The sequence below is a fragment of the Chiroxiphia lanceolata genome, chromosome 17 (genome assembly GCF_009829145.1).
Source record: "Chiroxiphia lanceolata isolate bChiLan1 chromosome 17, bChiLan1.pri, whole genome shotgun sequence".
NCBI classification, from domain to species: Eukaryota; Metazoa; Chordata; class Aves; order Passeriformes; family Pipridae; genus Chiroxiphia; species Chiroxiphia lanceolata.
Genome location: NC_045653.1, coordinates 7,750,120 through 7,772,991, shown reverse-complemented (window position 1 = coordinate 7,772,991; position 22,872 = coordinate 7,750,120). Strand labels below are relative to the sequence as shown.

The 22,872-nt window shown below is 41.1% G+C and overlaps 2 protein-coding genes across 9 annotated transcripts in view; one reads left to right on the top strand and one right to left on the bottom strand.

Annotated features, from left to right (window-relative positions):
* Positions 1-3,479: 3,479 nt before the first annotated feature.
* Positions 3,480-22,743, bottom strand: RAB22A (RAB22A, member RAS oncogene family). The gene is made up of 7 exons (XM_032705087.1): positions 22,435-22,743; positions 20,643-20,722; positions 16,786-16,867; positions 13,255-13,326; positions 13,023-13,129; positions 11,101-11,210; positions 3,480-9,762 (listed from the first exon to the last, which is right to left on the bottom strand). Exons 1-7 carry the CDS (start codon positions 22,468-22,470, stop codon positions 9,665-9,667), a joined length of 585 nt encoding a protein of 194 aa, XP_032560978.1. The 5' UTR covers positions 22,471-22,743; the 3' UTR covers positions 3,480-9,664.
* LOC116795388 (serine/threonine-protein phosphatase 4 regulatory subunit 1-like) overlaps positions 22,576-22,872 on the top strand; it is a 33,500-nt gene continuing 33,203 nt past the window's right edge. For all 8 annotated transcript variants that reach the window (XM_032705080.1, XM_032705074.1, XM_032705075.1 and 5 more), the window contains exon 1: positions 22,576-22,806. In XM_032705080.1, coding sequence (XP_032560971.1) covers positions 22,800-22,806 — 7 coding nt within the window. In that variant the 5' untranslated portion in view covers positions 22,576-22,799. The remainder of the gene's footprint in view (positions 22,807-22,872) is intronic.

Sequence of the window (22,872 nt, the reverse complement as noted above, 5' to 3'; positions counted from 1 at the left end):
CGGCGGCGGCTGACGTGGGGCCCGGCCCCGCCGTGAGGGGACGCGGGGGAGGCTCCGCGCCTCCGCTCCCGGGCGCTGCTCCGGCTGCGGGAGCCTTGCGGGAAGAAAGGGGTCTAATTGGTGTTTAGTCGCCGCTGGAAATCGTGATTTGTACTCGAACCCTCTTGTTGCCGAGAAGCAGCGTTACTGTAGGCCTGTGCGCCGTATGGCCTCGGGGCTGCAGGGACAGCCCTCGGGCACATCGCCGGCCCTGCCTGGCTTCCAGCGCCTTCGGCCAGGCACAGGCAAGGGAAGGGAAGCGCTCCCGGGAGAAGGAGGAGCTCCCGGAGCTCCAGAAGCTGCTCCGTGCGGGGACAGCCCGGGGCAGGTCCGGGTGAGGGACCAGGGCAGCCCTGGGAACGGGCATCAAGGCACAGGAAACGCTCGCTTTTTAATAAATAAAACCAGAATTTCACGTCGTCTCAGCGATTTTAAGACATCCTCCCTCCCTTTCCTTAACTGCATTTGGGTTTTTCCTTAGGGCTTTTGTTTGTTTGGTTTGAGGTGGGTTTTTTTGGTTGTTGTGTTTTGGGGATTGTTTCATTTGCTTTTAGTTTTGTTTGCATTTAGTTTTGTTTGGCTTTTACTCCAGCGGTTTACAATATTTTGTTTTAAATTTACAGCTTGGTTTATTGATAGCCTTAGGCCAGTGTAATTACAGTAACAGTTTGCTTTTTTTTTTCCTCCCTTCTCTTCTCAGGTTGTTTTAAACATTTGAAAAGTTCCTAAGAGTTTATGAAGCGTTGCTGTAACCTGTCAGAGGCAGGAGTTTGGGGTGCCCGTGGTACCAGCACAAACATGCTGGTTTAAAAACTGGTAATTTCTCTACACCAAGAAGTATTCATTAGGCAACTGACCTTTATGTATTATAAACAGGACTTCTGGAGGAGATGCCATTTGCAGAGATAAAAAGCTTCCAAAGAACAGCAACTCAAAGTACCCAGTTATGTTGGATCCTAATCAGGGCTGATGAGCAAACAGATGAGAGGTGAATAAAAATATGTTAAGATTAACACCCCTGAGCAGGACAGTGACATTCACTGAGCACATCTGCAGTGTTTACATCTCACCCTTCAGCTGCTCCTGTCCATGACAATCCCTGGTTTTCAGCTCATCTGCTTCACCACCTCCAATCCCATTTCATCATTTTTGTTCCAAGATGTCTTTCATTCTATGCCAAACCAAACCAAACCCATACATGTGTTTAGTATAAGTCTTGGTTTTTCATAATACAAGTGAAACCTGTGAACTCCTTCCAGCCAGGAGAGCAGGACCAATTTTTAGAAGCTTCAGCAATGCAGGGAATTACACTCAAATACTGCTCTTCTTCCCTAAATTCCTTCTCTGCTGGAGAAAGGATGGTCACACAACAGGATAGAGGAGTGCATTTTCTTTTCCAGGTCCTTGCTATTCTATTTTGCTTAGTTAATTAGATTTGGAGCCTTGGATGTTCTTGGCTTATTATTTTTGCTACTTGAAGGGGGTTAATTTTTAGCCTAAATTACAGGTTATGTCATAACATTTTAGTTCTCAAGTCAGGAGAGAACTGACTTCAGTTATATTTTGGAGTAGAGCTTTCTTGGCTCATACTGTGGAAAGGTTATCTTCTTTCACCTTATCTCTTAGGTTTTATGTCATAGACAGATTCTCTCTCTGAGCCAGGCATTCTTAGACCAGTAATTAGTAGAAAAGACAAGCTTTATACATATCTGCAAGTTAATTGCAAGCTAACGGTGAGGAATAAGAGAGAAAGCTTTACACAACATATAGTCATACATAATAAAAAAACCCCTAAATAAACAACTATTAAGTGTTGCTGCCCAGACCTTTCCGAGTTCTACTTTTCCTGAAAGAAGTACAAAGAACACCCTGAAGCGTTTGATGATCCACATCTTAAAGGGTTGGCCAGGATGTATCATCTTACCATAATTGGCACTTACCTGCTTGTGTTTGAAGGACTCGCCCACATTTTCATCCAGGGTGAAGTTTTTATAAAGCACAGCATTGTTTAAGCTGAAAATTTATGAAGCCCAATGAATGTCAGGTTTTTGTTACATGTAAATAATGTGTGTGCATTTAGTGTTGTGCAGATCAGGTTCACTGAAATAGGTGTGCATGGAGGTCACCTGCAACACTTGTTACCCAGCCAGCACTCACTGTAACAATGCAGCCACAAGAAGGCAACTTGTTGCCCTGGTGGGGTTTTTAAATAACAGGAGAAAATCTGGATGAACACTGCAGGGAAATGCTGGAGAGCATCGGAAAGCTTTGCACTGCAACAATCTGGAAGAACAGTTTTATCTGCTAAAAAACTTCTACCTTAAAAGCTATGAAACACTTGATCCAAGTAAAACATTCTCATTGTGTGTGTGCAAATCTGGTGGTTAGCATTTAGTTCCCTAGATTCCCTATGCAAACACATGCAAATGTGTCTTTCTCTCTATTTTAGTACATTCCTCGTGTCTACCTTTCTTATGCTCCCTTTGGCACATTCATGCCATTTTAACCAAACACATTTGACACTCTTCAAAAAGCAGTTTGCACACATCTAAGAGGGAACTTCAAACTAGCAGGTAACAGTAATTTTAAATTATTCCAGGTCTGTTGAAAAGATGACAGTGTGTGTTTCCTGCATAGGAAATGCAGCCACTTGCTCAGTAAAAACTTGTATCCAACACTTTCAGGTGAAACAGCAGTTCAGAAACAGGACTTTTTTGTTTACTTAGCTTTTGAAGGCTGTTATTAACTCAACATGTTCGACCTGCATCACAGATTGCAACAACAAAAGCACATCTTTTAAGCATCACATAAGACAAACGAGGTAACTGTAGCCAACTCCCTATTTTTGGGCTCCACACAACCACCAGAGCAGTGGTTTAAAAGAAAGCAAGCTCTCAACCAGCTGGCTGTATTAACAACTGAGAAGGATCCCTTCCCAGCCCCACGGGCCCCCACGACACTGTGCAGATATTAAAAGCACTTTACGGTTTTGATTGACAGAAACCTGGCCTAAGCAGCCGAGAATTTCACATTTCATGCAGCCTAAGGTAAAAAGCAATGTATTAAATAACTTGGCCCTGGCAGAATTTGTCAGGCCTTGCCCTGGCTGACAGGACTGTGTGTGGCCTGCAGTTTCTCAGACATGATGCTGCAAAGAAAGGAAGTGTTACACAAAAGCTGCATTCTCTCTGCTGTTTCCCCCCATCCCTTCTTTGCACAAGATCGTCTCCTGCCTTTGTCTGTGTATACATAAACCAGGGAAAAGCTCCAGTCTCTGAACGACCAGTAGTCAGTACTTTTGGAAAACAGCTATCTGAATAGTTTGTAAATGCTATTTTAAAAGCTATTACTGACATTCCTCTTCTATAACCCTATTGCTATAGAGACTATTTTTTAAGATGTTGAGAATTTTGGAAGCATTTATAAACAAAGCGAGCACATTTATAAACAAAGCTTTTTATTAATAAAATGTTTACACCTTTTCTTTTTTTCTTTTTTTTTTTTGCACAATACATCAGACTGGTAGTGATTTAGCATGTTATTACACTATAAAAGTTTATTATGAATGCTTAGGCTGAAAAGGCTGTTTACATTATGTCAAATCAACATTTCTTTATTTGCATTCTATGCACTATATGGGAGTGTAACAATTCAAACAAAAAGGAGAGAACAAAAGCCTGGTTTTCCTCATTAGCATCTACAAACCAACAATACAGACAAACCTGTACACGCTCTCAGGACCAGCCCAAGAGAAGACTAAAAAAAAAAGTCTCAAAACATTCATAAGCTTGGGAATTCATCACTACAATATTTCACCACTAGTAATCTGACTACACTTCATGCAGTGAAGCAATGGCTGGGAATTTGTGCAGTTTACAGTGCTGCAAACGCTCTGTAACTTTGAGCGGCTTGTTTGTTTCAGTAAGAGAGAATATAGTAAGAAGGCACAGACCTTTCAACCCTTGTGACAGGTTAACTCAATCCTAGACTGAAAAGGCAGAATGTTCTTACAAGGGACAAGAATTGCTGATACCAAGGTTAACCTTCACACCTAATTTTACAGGCAAACATTTATTACACTGCAAGAGCTATCTGCATATCAGGTGATTTTTGTGTCCTGAACACACAAATTAAAAGTTTCTCGTTGAGAAGAAACCTTCCTTTTTTTTTTTTTTAAATTCATTGTACTCAGTGTGGGGGGTAAAAGTGGGAAGATAGCCAGGAAGTCTTAAGTGTCTTGCAGCTCCAGAAATGTGATCCATTTCTGTGCCTTAAATCAATTAATTCACCGTCACAATGTCACTGCTGGACACACAATATTCAGGAAGAGGAAGTACAAAAAAGGAAGTTAAAATACAGAAGAGTTTACACTGTGTTACTAGAGCCTTACAATAATTTGCTCCTTCAGGTGAATGTGCTTTTAGCCTTCATTATGTGGTAAAATACAGTCGTGGTGCAGCTCTCAGCTGCTGTAACAGTTTCCTAAAGCTGTACTAATGAATTTCTACTTTGCTCACAAATATTTGCTGTTGTAGCAGATACTTCCAGAACCTTTGTGGTAAAAAAGACACTCGCCAAAACTATTCCTGTCTAAACCCCACAAGGAAACAAAGAACAAATTGCCAAGAAAACATAATGGATTTAATAGGAAATACATATTGTAACAAGAAGTGAGGCAAGACAGTAGCAGTGAATCTGCCAAGGTGTCAGAGTTACAGCATGTCCAAGTGCAACAACTGGATGGAGGATCACACCCACACCGGGAAGTGCGTGACAGGAGGAGTGGTCTGTGCCCTTCAACATTGGGAAAAGAAGTAGCAGTTGGTTTGTTCCATAATACTTCTGTGAAAACATCAATAGAAACAAAGCAAAGGAAACCCCAACCTTCTTAAAAGAACACCTTTACAAAGGTAATTAGCTCCTTGAATAAAATTTGTAGTAGTGTTTAAGCAAAAATTGAAGAACATCAACTCGCAGGATGACGTAACAGGAACAGCAAAATTGTTTCTTCTAAGAAGTCCTGACTCTAGCTGAGAAGAGTCATCCTACTGCCTTGATTTTCCATGTAAAATAGAAAGCACCAAATAACTCTGAGCCATTAGAACTCTTTATAGTATTTCTGAATAGCTGTTTATAGCATGTACACTATGTTAAAAATTCAGGGGTGAGGGGGAAGGAGGAAAAAGCTGACCCTAGGATCATTTTGACATGTCAGAGGCTAAGAGCATCAGTATTCTTGGATTTCAGGATAGTCTTGTATCCCTTAAAAGATTTGTTATCTGTAACACTTCAGGGACAAAGTCTGGTAATGTTTGTTTGATTTTTTCCAAGTCATGAACGTTTGACTGTAGCTGAGCAAAAAATGCTTTGCATTCAGACTTTTGAGACCTCCAGAATATCACAAGGGATGTTTCAGAAACACTGGTGTCAGAAGGCCTCAATAATGTTAGTGAATTATGTTTTGGCACCTGAATTTTGTAGGATATTCAAAGATGTAGTTTCAAGCACATTCCTTTTGACAAGCTGGAGCCATAAGACTCAAAGGAAAGCTATCATGACTTTTTTATTATTAGAACCTGTGTTTCCATCTGACATTAGTATTTCACACCAATATCTTATTTCTGTAAATCTTCTGTCACCTACCATTACCAGTGATCTATTACTAGGGATGGAATCTGAACATAAAACATTAACAGTTTTCTTCAGAGAATTTTGTGCAGATTTTTTTAGAACCTTAATTCCAAGTACACAATTCTCCTGCTTCAAGTAACTAAGTCATGGAGTATAAACAATCCCAGGTCTCTGTAAAACGACTTCCTGCCAAGAAAGTTAAGAAAGTTTGTCCTGCTCTCGTCCATGAACAGAAAAGCCTCTTTTTTTCTAGAGGTTGAAAGTGTTCACAAGAGATACATGAAGCCTTTTTAGAAACTGAAGAGGCAGTATAGAATTGAAGTCAGTGAATGATGCAGGCTCTCCTCGTGTTTGAGATGATTTTTCCCTGCTTGTCTGTAGCTATTGCTGCTGTGAGGGAGGTTCACTCAGTGAGGCTCCACTGTTCTGACAGCTTCTGTCCTGTCCATCAGCAATTCCCAAGAGAGTCTTTGCAGATTGCTGACACAGCACACCACAAATAGACTACAACACCCTTAATACACACTAAAGACTGTTCCACAAGCAAGTCATTCAAACATCACTGCTACAGCTTCCTTTTCCAACTAATACTACCTTATACTGGAACTTAACACTAATTTTGAGGAATAATTTAAGCTTAAAAGCATAACGAAAAAGTCTTGCTGAGGCCAACTTCTAAACCATCCAAGATATCCACCCTGAATTACTTCTTGATAATTAAATGAAGCTTTAACCATAAATGTAGCTCTCCCTCAATCAGGTTAAAGGATTAGACTTCCAAATCAGTAAGCAGGCACTGTCTCCTCTCCTCTTACTCTTTTCCCAAGCAAATAAATAATCTTTCTTGAGCAGGCCAGTGGCATTAAATGTAAAGCAACACATCAAAGACTCAAGTCTGCATAAAACATCCTTCTAAACCATTACCTGTCTGATCCTGCAGCACTTAAAGGAAGGGTCTCACTGATGTCAGCAGGGTTCTGAAGAGCAGTGATTTGTTTTGTTTCAACATGGACCTAAGAACAAAGTCTTTACCTTCTTGGCAACAGCAAAAGGTGTTAGAATTGTCTTAGAGCTTTTCAAAGCACCTGTAACAATTTTCAGTAGTAGGATTACTAGATGTTCATGTTATTAAATGTAAGTTTCCAGATTTTGCCTTCTTGGGCATTTAGTTGTGCCAGTTTTCAGGATGGATAAAAAATATCCTACAAAATTACCTACAGCACAGATCAGGAGCCTGGCAAGGCAGCCAAGTGGCTGTTGTAATTTAGGGGGTTGGATGAAGACACCTCCCGAAACTTGGGGAGCACATTCAAGTTGCTCCAAAGCTTAAGAACTAAGTATTTACCAAATTATATTTTTGTTCAAATCTGTAACTTTCATGTGAAAGAATGGTAGTGGTGTTGTTTAGAAGTTGAAACAGCTATATTCTGTCAGTTAAAAAATGCTCTGGGATCAATGCTATGACATGCACCTCGCTACATTTTTACATACACGATACTTTACCATTCCAGACTTGTTTTGCAGGAATTAATCTGTGCCATGTGCTCTGGGAAGATGCTGCTGGAGCAGGGAAGTTGAACCAGATGACCCACTGTGCTCCCCTCCAACCTGACCCATTCTGTGATTGTGGAATTCCCTTTGAGAGCATCTGGAAGTTTGGTCTCTCTGATGAGCTCCACTCGTTAAGCAGAAAGATATGGTGGAATAAAACTTTAATCCTGAGCTTTTTTAACAACTTCTTCACAGAAAAAAGTTATTAAAAAATTTAGCTGGAACAGTTGATAATCAGAGCTCCAAACACTCAAATACTTATGTATCACCAAATAGAGAAGCTATGTTAGGACAAAATAAAATCAATTCCAGCAAGCCTAGTGCAAGATGAAAGCAGATGACCTGACAAATTATTAATACAAAAGAAACCATTCTTCTCCAAGAAAAATGAAGCAATCAACATGTGCATCTCATCCAGGGAAGACTATTGCAGCTTCCAGCTGGGGCCAATGGATCAATAAACAGTTCTCCTGACTCAGAACTTACATCAACCGTCTGTCAGTTTAAACAGGCAAGTGTTAAAGAGCAGCCTCCCTCCAGGGTTTGTAGTTTGGACAATCTCAAACACTGGCTACTTCCATGTTTTCATTAACTGCAGTAATTCAGGATCAGAACTGCAAAAGGATAGGAAGTATGCAAGGAAGTTTTATTTTTTGGGCGTGTGGCAAAGAAGGCATCATTGGTAGTGCAGGCAAGGTAAGCAAAAGGCATGACAGAAATGTAGTCACCAAATTTCATCAGAACACACTGACCCTTTCAGAAACCTCACTGCAACAGTTTGCCTGTTTTGCTCCAGAACAGCTCTCCAGGAATTGTCACGAATACAAACTAATCTGAACTACGAGTCCTTTCATTTCTTACAAACTTTCTTACATTTCCTTCAGAGAAAATACTTGAGATGATAGAAAACCAGATTAAAAACAAAGAATAAGCATCATCAACATGACCTCATTTTGATACTAAAGCTAAACAGCATATTTTAGTATATACTCAAGTCTATTAAGCTCTTCTTCTTCAAAAGTATAAAAGTTTCTCACTAGTGCTGGTAAGAAACAAAAAGTAAAAATAAATAAAATAGCACAAACAGGTATGGTCAACCTATGGTTTAATTGAAAGCCTACTAAAACCAATACAGAATAAGCTAAACACTGAATTGCTAAACCCCCTCACAGATGAAAAACCCCAGGAACCAAGTGGGAACGATCTACGTTACCACGTGTCTTAAGGTTACTTCCTATTTGTATTTTTGTGCCCAAAATAGGAAAGACTGGGTGCACCCCAGATGAAAGCTTGTTCAACAGACAGTCCTCATGCTGCACTGACAGCATTCTCTATTGGCCCTTTCAGATGTGACTGAAAGAGAAAGAATTTCATCTGCCTCTGGATGAACTCACAGTGACAATACCTAAAATGCAGGAAAAAAACCTGATGGAGAGTCCCCAAGGGTTTATCCATAGGTGTGGAATGGAAGGAGTGTAGAAGATTGCATTATGTTTTACCATTTTTACATAATTTATAATACTTTAAACACTGGTCTCATAAATATACTATGAACACTTTACACATGCCAAGAAATTAAAAGCTTTCCCCAAAAACCTGTAGGTCTTATCAGAACCACTGGCAGCATCTGTTTACAGCATTTGTTTTTAGTCAGTAACCACTTAATTTAGTCAGAACTACAGGTAGGTTTTCTTCAACCAACATCTTAATATTAAAAAACTTTTGAGAACAAAAAGATGCCTATGAGCATATCAATTTGCCTTAAAGTGATTACAGTCAGCATGAAAGAAAGATTGTCTGTGGTTTAATATCTGTTGCTTGTGTCCCCACCCCCAGAGCATATCATCTTTAAATAAAAAGTGCAAATGGGATCTGGGGACTGGATGGACTGATTTGCCTACTATTTATCTTCAGTTGCTTATTCTGTAGCCATCTCACACCAACTGTCCCACCACACTTTGGATTAGCTACACTTAAATTTAAAATAAGGCTCACTGAAGAAAAGGAAGAAATGACATCTAACTTCCAGACTCCTCCCACCCTGATGTCCCACAAAAGTGCTCATTTCCCTTTTTACAAAAAAACAAAAAAAAAACAAAAAAAAAACAACCAACAAACAACCTCCTCAAACCTTGATTAGAAAACCATTAAACCTTTCAGTTCTACCACCCATACAGTCACCTTCCTGTCAGGCAAGGCCAAAAAAAAGTGATGACGGATTCCCTTTGAACGCGAGAGACACCCCACGGCATCCCGGCTGCAGTCCTGTCTGCCAGCGTGCGGCTGTCGGATGAGCTGGTCCCTTTTTTTTGGGGGGGGGACCCCGGGTGTATGAACACCGGCAGATAAAGATCTAAGACTGAGAATACAAACCCAACGTGAACTATGAACTTCCAAGACCACCTACTGTATGAACAAGTTTTGACTTTCTAAAGGGGGTCGGTCAACAGCAGCTGCGCTTCGTCACCGATGGCTGCCTCCGAAGTTTGAAGCCCTTCCCGCTGGACGGGGGGTTGGTGTCGGTCGATGGAATTCTGCGACCTACAAGGAGGCAGGAAAGGAAATTTATAGCAAATGTTATACTTGAGACGAATTCCAAGCGCTCAGGGTATATTTTGTGTATAAAAATGCACCTTCAATTAGCTGTATGACGTTAGGGGTGACAGTCCTGCCTAAGAGGATGGCAGCAGGAGTCTCCACCGTGTCTGTCAGAGGTACAGCTGCACAAAGGAGGAGCAGAGGCAGTTTGGAGCTAATTTAGCAGCATTTACTCTTCAGGCTCATCTAGACCTGGCCAGCTGAGCTGTAAAAGCACTCAGAGCACATACTCTGCAGGATGCAATGCCATCTGGAATATCTCCATTGAGAACTCCCATCCTGACCCATATTTCCATAGATCACCCACACTGGGCTTAGCACCGAGGTGCTTGTGGAGAGAGTAGCTTTAGTCATCTCATCAGTCTTCAAAATGGACTATTCCTGGTTGAGTATTCCTTTCTGAGAAGGATTTATGATTTTTCCCCCCCCCTGTGATTTATTCAAGATCAATTTTAGAGAGCAGCTATTAAGTCAGTAAATCAGGAAGCCAATCTACAGCACATACCTTTTACATCAGCTTCAATATATTCAGCTGTTTAGAAAAACCTATTTTTTTTCCTAAGTCTAATGTTTCTGTAGTTAGCCCTCTTTTCACAAGCAGGCTGATGTACCTGCACATTAGTGTTGCTACTTGCCACATATGCCCCAAATAATATTGCATGGAATTCACTTTGAAATACTGTCTGCTTTTTATTCCTAAGCATAAAAAGTATCATTGTTGTCCCCACCACAAATGAGACAGAAAAGATTTGCAATTTAATATAAAAAAACCCCAAGATACCACAAAAATACTCGTGGAAAATCTACATGCAATAGTTGCTATTTCTCATGCAATAATTTCGCATTTATGAATTCCTCTGTTTTTAAAAATGCACTTTTTCAGACCAAGTACAAACACTAAGAGTGAGAACTTAATTCCTTTTCTCAGATGTATAAAGTCTGGATCTTCCTCATGCCATTTCCTTTCCCCTCCGTGACCTTGGAAGTACTAATTGAAACATTCAGTAACAGACATAGTAAGATGAGACTGAATTCTGACATGAGTGCCCTGCTTGCTATTTATCCAACAGCATCACAGTAGGCTTAAAATCTCTAGAAGGAATATTTAGAGGTCATTAGATGACCAAAACTTCATGCAGCTCATTTTGCAGTTTGTATTCATGTCTGATTGTAAAAAAATTTAAGTCAGTATACTCTCACCTCAATAACACAAAATAAAGAAATCAAATTTCTACTTGAACTTGTTGCAGAAGAAAGTATATTAACTGTTTCAATACTTACTAATTTCTATAAAGAGTTCATTAATGTTTATTGCATTTTTCGCACTCGTCTCTACAAATATTGCATGAATGGAATCTGCATAGTCTTTAGCATCTTTTTCCATGACTTCTCTGGAAAAACAAAGCAAAGAAAAAAACATGAGTGCAAAACCCCCCTCATTATTCAAAACCTTAAGGGATAGATTAGGCTTTTAAGTGTCTCCTGTAAAGGTATTTTCTATTTTACCTGTTTGGCATCACAGTGCTCCCTCATGCTGAAGCTGATGCTCATTCTTTACTCTGTGCTGTCTCCCTGCCTTGAGGTTTGAGCACAATCCTAAACTAAGCAAGGCCTTAATCCATCTGACAACACTGCAGAGGTTTTGTCTTGAGTGCTCTCAGTGCAGGTCTGCAATCAATTGTTCTGGGGTGTGTTACTCACACACTCACCAGCTTTAGATGTGCTGACACGATCCTAAAGCACTAATTCCAAAGATCTGGAGTGTTTCCTACAACTGGTTACAAACCCAAGTATCTCCCAATACTGCACAAATCATTAGGACAGCATTTACTTTGCATGAAGATGCAGCTATAAAGAGGAACTTTATACTGAGCACACAACCACAGAGCCCAGCACTGGAATAGTTATTCTGCACCCCAAAGTAGGCAAGTTGATAATGAAGTAAGTTCCTTAAACAACTTGAAAAAACCAAACCCTAATAGGTGCAGAGAGGTCTGGACTGTATGTTGCATCACTTGACATACAATTTCTACAAAACACAGGTTACTTTCAGTAATGAGAAACTTTAGAATATCAAGAGCACACACTGATCAGTGACTCAAATATTGCCTCTGACTAAAGTACAAGGAGTCTTGCTCATTAGCTTGAATAGTAATGTTTACATAATTCATGATTGCCACCTAAGCACCAAGAAATGAGTGTGAATCTGAATACTGTTCCAAGTAGTTTTAAGCTGTATGTCCTTCGAGGGACATGCTACTTGTAACAGAAGTTACTGGAGCTCACTAGATGACTGCTACATATTAACAATTTGTAAAACTATTCTAAGAACCCCCCCTTGCAGTGGTTCTTTAAACACAGAACCATCTGTCTCCTTTGAGACACCAGCTGTGGTACCTTTTCCAATGAAATCTAAACCCAAGAAGTTTACAGACACCTTCTTTCTGAATTCTGGCTTATTAAGCCAAGACATCAATAAAAAAAGCCTTCTTTTGTTTTTAGTACATGCCTTCTTGAAAGTTTGGCTGTTCATAAAATTTCTCAAGAGCTTTTCCCGCTCCCTGCAACTATTTTGGCCACAGCCAATTCCACCCCAATATTTGAGCAGGGAAGGAAGGCACCTGAACAAGCAAGTCAGAAAAACCTACACAATGCTTTCCAGCAGGCTTGATATTTTTCCTAACAAAATGAGGTGCTACAGACTGACAGGGGCACTCCTTACAGAGTGAGGTAAACAGCTTCTATTACACTATAGTTTCACAGGCAGTTTAGGTTTGTGTAACTTGGCACTGCCACCAGAAAAGGTAATCCTGTCTCCCAGTAAACTGCTCATTCCTAACCCTGCTATCCCCACACTGTTATGCCAGCGAGTGTTCATGGTGTGAGAAAGATAAATACACTTGGATGGGTTCTCTTTTTATTTTTTTTAAGGGGTTAGTTTTGATCTGGATCCATTTTACAGCCCCATTTACTGCCAATCACACATCAACTCACAGCAGCACTGGGGAGGAAGTGGGCAAGACCATCCAAGGGCAGCCTAACCACATCTTCTGACAGTAGAAACAGCTCAAATCCCCTGTGAAACTACAGTGCTAGAGCAAAACAGCTTAAATTGTTCTGTAGCTTTCAGCTGCTCTGAAATCCTAAAACATTTAGCACTATGGGCTTAAGGGAAAACCTCCAACTTGACAACAGCTATTTACCTCACATCATTGAGATCACACTTATTTCCTGCAATAGCTACAACAATGTTGGGAGGTCCATGCTGGCGAAGCTCTTTAACCCAGTTCTTTAACGTTGAGAATGTTTCCTGATGTGGGGAAAACAAAAAAAAAAAGACAGAAGCAATTAAGAGTCAGAACCGGCCCATGACACAGAAAAAAACCCAAACAAACAAACAGAAATTGTAATGCTGGATAAGGATAAATTTCTTACCTCTTTTGTGATGTCATACACTATAATGGCAGCTGCTGAGCCTCTGTAATACATCGGGGCTAAAGCACGGAACTGAAAAGACAGACAGCAGACAGCATGAACACCCTCCCCTGACCTGCAGCATTTCATTACCATTACCACTACTGTTGAAAACTGGCTTTAAAGGTCACATGAGTGGAAAACCTTTCTTTACAATTCCAGTGACTCTGTGCAGCAGAGCACATCAACGCCCATTGTTCTCCAAAGGGCAACCAGGAGCTGGTTTGGGGAGCAGCAGCACACCTACTGCAAACAGCAGGAAGTCAAACCTGAGCTTGTTTTGACTAGATTAGAATCTCTCACCTGACAGTCAATTACACCAAACAAGGAGAAAAATAGAGCAAGAAGCAAGTTCAATTTCGACTGAGACAAAAATGTCAAGAAAATCAATATATATTAATGCTGATCTGAAATGGTCAGAAGTTGGTGTCAAGCTCTAGCCCCATGGATCAGTCTCAGAACTCTTAAATGCTAGAAATGCTGGTTTCTTCATAATCTAACTTAAGGTTTTAAGGATTTCACTTCAGTTTTTCTCTCAAAAGTTAGAAGCACGTTTAAAACTAAAAACTGCAAAAGGCCACAACTGTGTGACCTGTTGCAAGTAGAGCTTTAAGGAACAACACTAGGCAGTAAAAGGCTGCAGTAATTTTCTTGTGATTTTCAGAATTGAATCTACAGCAAGGTCTATTTGGATGGTAGGCCATTTGCAGGGTACAAACCAGGCCTGTATCCTTGCCCTGAGAGAGTGTTATGAATTCAGGACTGAAAAAAGTCATAAACCACATGATCAAGTTGCATCAAAAGTATCAATGAAGCATTCTTATAAACATTGTGATATTCTGCCAACTTAAAAAAAAACCCAAGACAACTAATCTAGCAACCAAACCCCTCCATCAGAGTACAGAGTGAACTGCATATATTGCTTCCATATAAGCACATTTAGAACTTTTGTGCATCTTGTTACTCAGGGTAAAAATAATGAATTGGATACAGTTTTTCATAAAGGCTTATTCAGTTCTAATAAAATATCAATTTCCTTTTGCTTAGTGCAGTTCAACTGAGAGCAATATTATAAATCATAAAAATCTTGCTATAAAGCAGAATTCCAGACCATTTACATTTGGCTCTCAAATTCTGTTTTGAAAATAGGATTTTGAACACAAAGTTCAGAATATAAAAATATTTAATAGTGAGAAAGGGAAACATGGGCAGGCATTCAGTTCACGTTGGGACATAATCCCTCTCTTCCTCCTAAGCACTAAAATGTAAAGGGAAACATATTTGGTAAACCACCACTTGGACTGGTTGCAACCTGGCTTTTTGATTATTTGACTATTTACATTGGGAATAAACCAACTTTCACTTGCTGATTTTGTATTACTCTCATTTCCTGTCTGCTAACACTTAGATACTTTTTTCCACCTTAAGAGCAGTCGGCAGATAAAATATATTAACAAAACAGATGTTACCAGAAACAGTGAATTTTCCTTTTGCAGTATTTCCAAAGACTTCAGCTTGCCCTCCAGCCTCCAATTCGTGCTCTGACAGAATTGTTAAGGCTACACAATGTAATTATCCAGAGAAACTCAAAACTGTTAAGAAGGCAAAAATCCTAATTGCTGTAAGTAACCTCCTGTCAGTTTGAGTCAGTGCAGAAGAAACAAGGGAAGAAATAAGGTGTGTGTTTAGGGCAATGAGCTGTGGGAAGTGAATTAGTGCCCATTCCCAGCTCTGATCAGCCACCTCTGAGAACAAGGGAGTGCCCAGGGCAGCGTAGCACTAGTTGCTGCTGGGCTTTTGAAAGGGGAAATAGCAAATGCTCCTCAAGAAGCCAGGACTGTGAATTCCATGCGTTCTGCATCACAGCTCAGCAGAGACATCCCAGTCCCAAGAATGGTGTGGACATTTCTGGTATTCCAGATCACCAGGGAGGAGATCCCTTCCATAATTCATTGTCAGATGTGTTGCATGACCAGAAAACTCTGGTACAGATTTCAGGGCAAGGTGGGTATGCAGCTCAGTTGTGACTGGCAGTGAGTGACAGTGCTGTCCTGCTCTGGACAAAGAAATGCCTGTGAAGATACTGCATCATGTCAAACTAAATATCCTTGCTCACATTTCCCTGGTTTTATTGGGGTTATATTCCTTGGTTATATTGGGGTCTCACAGTAAGTTCTCTCAGGTATGGAACACGAGCTTCACAGCTATCACAGCTCTTGGGTCAGAGCCCTGCAAGACCTTTCCTTTTTTTTGATTTTAATAAAGATATCGTTCAACTTGTACAGAAGAAAATTAAAGAGGTATCACTCAGTCTAAAAATAGACAGACAAGGAACATGCTGGTCATGTACAGAGATGCTTCCTCAGATTGCAGTGTGCTGAATCCAAACCACCGTGTCCTCCCGTTCCTTGCAAACACAGTAGACAGGATGGAATTGCTGATATGTAATGGATGTTTCCTGCCAAGCTGTGGCAGGCATGTTTATAAAGCTTTCCAGTTAAGAGCACCAACCTCTAAAAATTCAGACTCTACCTCTCAGAATATCACATTTCAGCCTCAACATTCCCAAATGGGCTAGGATGTTCACTTAAGACAAACTATTTACAGCCAGTGCTGACTGACTGCTAGTAATGGAAGGACTTGAGATATTTTTGATTACATGGATACTCTTGGACATATTCCTGGGAAACATCCCTGACAACATAAGTTTGCTTTATATGGTGCTGTTGGAAGGAAATGACTTGTCATTCAAAATCTACAGCACTGAAATGCAACACAAATATCCTTGGGTTACTTTCTAGCCACCAAGGCTGTTATCAAGCTAAAAAGCTGGCAAGGCAGTTCCACCAGGAACCCAAAAGTGACTCTGCACTGACTGAGCCTTTACAAAGTGTTTTGTTTGTTTGTTCCTATTGAGGGGTTGTTTGTTTGGGGGATGTTGTTTTGTTGGGGTTTTTTTGGGGGGCTCTGTTTCTCAAGCCAACTCTGAAAAATAGTAAAGCTGCATTTGCCAGCTGTTATCCTGAAATAATAACCCAACCTTTGCAACAGTTAACTCACATCCTAAATAAACTCATCAGGAGTAACTGGCACCTGCCAGTAGTTAACTTGCAGTCAACAAACTGCAAGAATAAGCACTGCTAATACAGCTGCTGTGATTTCTGCCACTGTTACTAGCAATCCATAAACAAGCAAGTTCACTAGCAAAGCTGCCCTTTAAAATTCCAAGTAAAAATCATGCAAATTAATTAACTGGGTTTTCATTTGACTGGTCATTTTCTTGAGAGCTGTTATTGCCTCCTCTCAGAACTGTGCATGCTGCAAAGATCAGAACCCCAAACCACCACACTGAAATTTAAATTACAAGCCAGATTCCTTTGACAAAGCTTCTAACACCATCAGATTTGATTAGTATTGTGATTGCAGGGGCAGAGTTGAAAAGCAACCCAAACTCTGGCCACACCTTTCACCACAGGTGTTGACTCTACGTACCCGCTCCTGTCCAGCTGTATCCCAAATCAGGAATTTATGCAGCTCATTCTGGTACTGTACAGTCTTGGTCATAAATGAGGCTCTGGAAAAAAAATACAGTTTATGTATACATCCTTAGAACATTCATAACCACCATGAGCATTCAGAGAGGTTCATGTTCCAATAAAAGTGCCTTCCCCACACATACCCACACAAACTGATGGAGAGTTTCAGATAAAAAATGCTGAAATTAATGAGGATGAAATTTCCCTTCTGAGCCTGAAATTCAACTAACAAAATGCAACATGAATGCCAATTATAAGCTTTAATTATTAACAAGCTTTTGATAAAACCACAGGATGTATCACCCAAAGAACCCAGAAAGGTCAGCCTTTTAACAATATTCTCCCTAAATGAAGGAATCATCACAGCAAATCACTTCAGTGTACACTGGAAACTTCCAGGGGGAAAGAGGTCAAATCCTTCCCTTTGTATCAGCTTTTTCTATCTCTGTACTAACATTCAGGCAAATGTTGGTATGTCCATACTTGGGAATAAAACATGGGAGATTTGTATCACTACTGGTATGGGAGATTTGTATCACTACTGGTAGGTGTTAAGAGGACAGAGAAATCAATAATAAGTAATCTGCTTGTTGTCTGCACTCAGTGCAGCTCCCAAACCCTGTCTGTCATTATATACTTTAGTTTGCAGAGGCTCTTGGACTTCCACAAGACAAAAAAAAAAATATCTCCTATTCTCCAGCTGCTTCTCCCCTCGACCAAATTCTAGATCCTTTACAGTAAAATATTGCAAAGTACTTTGTGGTTTACTTGATCTGCTTTAGATGAATCAGTGTATTTCCCACAAGAACACAAATTCAGAGAACTAATCTTTTACAAGAGGGACTTCTTTGCTATATCTATTACCTGTAGGCACATTTTTTACTAGAAAAGCCACACAGTGAATTCAAATCCCTGTAGAACTGGAACTATAGGTGACATAGTTATTTTAAGCACATGAGATCCTACATTGTGATCCTGAACACCTTTTATATGATTAATGCTTGTCACTTGAAAATACTGCAGACTTCCAAACTTGCTTTCCTGTCAGTTTTGGACAGGATTCTGAAGGTACTGGAGCCTCTTCCAGCATCCCAACTGTACTTGCTGTACAGTCAGACTCAGCAGGAGCCTTTCAGCATGATCAACAACATTAAATGCCCAAGACTCAAGTTTATCTTGGATCTGAAGTACCACCAGGGCACACATTTTAATGATGTTCCTGACACTTTTGTATTCAGTATAACTGGAGTCTTTGGACATGTTTCAATGCTATAGGAGGACAAATAACTATCTATGTTAAAAAAAAGGGAAAGGGAGCAGTTACACAATGCTTCCAACTCTTTGGAGGTAACTTTCTCCCCATTCCTTAAGCCCAGTTCATTTGCCAAATAGTACATCAGTCTCCAAAGTTGATTAGTTTTTTAAGAAGCCAAATATAAGGTTGCAGAACTCCTGCAAAGGAAGAGCCTAATTACAATGCATTTCAACACCATTAACTAGCTGATGCATTTCTGCATTGAGTAAAAGAAAAACAAAGTGATAGGAGTATCTCTTGTAAAGCACAGCAGAAACTTCCACTTCCTTAAGACTGCTGCAAAATAAGCACCAAATCCAAATTCTCTGGTCAACATGGAAACAGTTTCCTAAATCACTGATTCTCACTGAATTTATCTTACTTGGTTCCATAAACCAAAACATGCCTGTACAGTCAATATGAACTGAACAGCTGTGTTTCTGTAATTCACATCACAACTAAACATCTCAAGTGGTAGCTGACAACAGAGGTTAAATGTTGCTTGAAATTCTTTGCCAATTGGGTCAACAAAAGCCTCCAAATGAGTTATCCCTGATGACTTTTAGTAGGGATAATGTCTGGTTTGTTACTAGATTTCCTTGCTGCTTCTCCCAGCCAAGAAGGCTCTGTAACTACCTGAACAAGATGTACCTGAAAGCAGTTTGATACTCATAATTCTTTTTTGATGCTATAATGAAAGACTAGATATGCTGCAGTACCTAGAGACATATACTGGTTAAATGTGTCCTCAACACACAAAAGTTGCAGACTTCTGATAGGGCTTCTACAGCTGCTCATGTTTGAACCTTTGTGATGAACATTCACAACAACAAAGTGTGATTGCTCAGACAGTTGTAAGAGGAATGAAAACAGAAGAGGAAACAAGATTGTATCTCATGCCATGAACTCAAACATGTATCCCATGAAGTCAAAATATTTTCAGCTTTAGTTTTGTAAGGTGCTCAAAACTCCTCTCTAATCCTTAGTTTGTTCTTTCCACCTACTAGTCTCAAACAGGAAATAAAAGCAAGGTCTAAAATAAATTTCAAAGTTAATCTGCTTAAAATTTTGGGACTGTGTATCTTATTGGAGCTTCACACAACCCCTGCATTTGGGCAGGTTTTGATTCATTTATACTACTGTAGCAAATTACCAAGTCCTCAGACAAGGGAATGATTTTAAGACTGGTAGAAAATAGATTTTGAGTCTGTCACTTCAATCAAGTGTATTAATCTCAGTACTGTCATTAAACCAGTGAAGGAAAATTCCCTTGTACACACCAGCCTCCTTACCACAATGGCTAACACCTTCCAACAGCACCTGAACTCTCTACACAGTGACAGACATTCCCCTGGGCAGACACATGCAAAGGATTTCTTTGGATTCCTGCCTTCAAACACAGAGGTGCTACATTGGAGGGAGGAGAATAAAAGGAAAAAACAAAATCAACCCACACACCAGTCAGAAAATCACCAGATCAAAACAAACTGACTCCGGAGGAAAGACAACAAGATTTGATGTAGTTCATTCCAAAGGCAGTTGCTCTTAACAGGGAAATTTAAACAAAAGCACTCTTCCCACAGAACATCTTGCAATTCCATACCAGTATTGACACTCAGAAAGTGTGTGTGGGGGAGTGTAAGGGGAAAGAGAGATCAGGGGGAGCCCAATTTTTTAGAAGGACAGGATGAGACACAGCTGATCTTTATCAGCAGGATCTTTTCTGGTCAGAGCTGCAGTAGAGCCCGTGTGACACCTGAGACAGGAAGCTGCACTGACACCTGCACACACTCCTGGGCATCAAGCAAAGTGTGTCCTCCCCTAAGCCAAGGGCTGCTTCTGATCAAAGCAGCCCATAAGACACCTGAAAAGCAAAAAGAAAGACAGCAAAAGAGATAAAAAAGGTCCAGCTACTTCCTACTGCCCTTCCTTCTACCCATTCAAAGATTTGAGCTCAGTAATGTTGCTACTCTGAGGCTCAGATTTTAAACACCCTCCTTACCTGTGAGACCAACAGCACAAACAGTTTCACCAGTTACTTTTGTGGGTGCATTGCACACAGATGTGTAACACTAGAACTAATTCATGGAGAGACCTACAACCTAAATTACTATGTTAACCACCTTCAAAACCTAGGAGACTTGTAATTGTACTTGAGTATTTAAAAAAAAATAAATTAAAAACCGTGTAGTTGCATAATAATTAGAAGTTGCAATTTAAAGGTAGTGCATAAGAAAAGAGTGTTGTCCCTTTAGCAAAAGCATCTATAATGTAATTTATTCACTGTTAGCTTAGATAAACAATAAAAAACGGGTCCAGATCTTACAGATGAACATGTGAGCTTCACAAGTGCTGAGAACACTCCTACGTGTCCTAAAGCCGCTCAGGAGCTTCACTAAGGCTGCAGTCATGTTTATTGCCACATTTAGCTGCCACACACGAAGAATCCTCAAGTGATCTATTCAGATAATTTCATTTTATTCGTGAATAAATCACATCTGCTTTATTCAGTTTCTTACCCTATGGTTGGGTTGATGTTGGGATCAAAGCTATCTTCTACAAATCTCCACACGATACTTGATTTGCCCACACCAGTGTCCTAAAAAAAGAACAGAAACAGTTGAAAGTGACATTAGTTACTATAAACAGATATTTTGTCCTCAGATCTTGCAGTACATAGTGATAATACATTCCTGCCGAGAATCTCAGAGAAATTAGACGATGAAATACTTCAAGTATTATATTCATTTGGTAGAAAAAGGAAAGGCCTGCGACAAGTCACAGTTCTCTAAATGAAATTGCTGCGACTTTTCATGAAGGACTATAAAAATCTGCATTCACACTTATTATTCAAACTTTTCTTTTCCAAAGTTATGCACAACTTGCACTTGAACAGCAGCAGGGAAAGACCACTATTAGTAAAATACACAGCACCTGAGTATGGCTTGGCAGGATGGAGGACCAATGGAGCACATGGAATTATACAAGTGTGACGCATGCATTTAACCTCTGACTAATGCTGTCCCACCCTGCTTAATGAAAGACTTGAAATTTCTTCAGTGACACACCTGAAACATGTTACTGATGCAACTCTACAAATGGCAGGAGAGGAAACATAACATGAAAATTCTGGGTAGTGCATGTTTTTGCACCACTGATTCCACGGTTAAAAAGATAGATATATAGAAGTCATATCTAGAACTGAAATAACTCAGTAAACTCTTCTCAGTAGAAGATGGACATCTTAAATTGTAATGCAATTAATACATTCGAAGACCAACTTCTTGCTTTATATCTCCAGAGTCATCAAAATTTTAATGAAAAAAAACCCTGAGGAAGTGCTTCACTGAAACCGTATGGTTTTTTGAATCTTCTGAATACTGCAGTATATTTCGGTGCAGTATGTATGACTCTGTTTATCCTGTCAAGCTGTTTTCCTCTCGAGGAAAAGCATATTATCCCAGTTCTTCTAAAAAACAACATTTTATATTGTTTGCAGTCTTATTAAGCAGAGCAAACCTTAAACAGAGAAATACAGATGCGGCTCCTGGCTCTGGGAGTTCAAGGACCAGTTTTCCTGGGCGCTTATTCTCCTCTTCTTACGTGACAAAAGGCTTCTCAGGTCGGGTGGACACAAACAGCAGTTACCCCAAATACCTTCGTAACGCGAAGGGCACACAAACACGTAATTTTCCCCTCTGAAGGTCAATGTGGCCATTTAGAAGCAGAAAACTCTTGCCCGACTCTGTTCAACACAGGGTTTCGATGCAGGTGGTGGCACCTCCACCTGCCCAACGAGAGGCTCCCTGACTAAACCAAGACTAAATTCACAGCCTTGAATTCTTTAAATATCTGCTTCAGTTCGCACCACGACTCCTTCTTCCCCAACCTGCAAGGCTTCCAAGCTTCCGTATGTCCTTAAAATAAAAGTTCAGGCCCCTCCCTCTCTCCCACCACTTTGATTTCAGGTGCTTCTATTTACCTTGCGAGCTCCAAGCCCGGAACAGCTTGTGAGGAAGAGGGAAGCACACGCTGGATGTTCGTGCTTCCTCTCTCATTTTTAAAAGGAGAACATAGGGGAAAAAAGGACCGATATTGACGGCTGGCAAACGCCTCCCCTGAGGAGGGGAAGGCCCGCTCCCCTCAGAGGGACGGGGCGAGGGGCACCCTCCGCCCGGGGAACGGATCCCCGCGGCCGGAGCCTCTCTGGGCTCTGACAGAGGCTCCCCACCATCACCGCGGAGGCTCTCCGGGCTCTGACAGAGCCTCTCCCTCCCGCTCCCACCCTCCCTTCCGCCGCCCCACACTTACCCCCAGAAGGCAAACTTTGAGCTCCCTCAGCGCCATGGCCGGGTGGGCTGCGCCTTCAGCGAGCGCCTGAGACGCGGCCCAGCTCGATCATCGCGGCCGCCCCGCGCCCGCCCCGGTTACCCGCGCCCCGCGCTCCTCCTCAGGCTGCGCGGCCGCGCCGCCATCTTGGGCGGCCGCCGGAATCCCCGCCCGCGCCCCCCGCCCCACTCTTCTTCTCCTCAGGCGCTGAGGGGCCGCTCGACCCCCGGCAGCCGCGGCTCGTTCAACCCGGTGGCGTTTCGGGGCTGACCCGGCGGCAGGAAGCGCCGGCGGCTCCTCCCTGTGCCCTCCCGCTCCTCCTCCTCCTCGCCCATGTCCATTCCAAGATGGCCGGTAAGTGGGGCCGGCGGGCGGGCGGGCGGCTCAGCCGGGGCTGCCCCGTCCCTCCGAAACCAACCC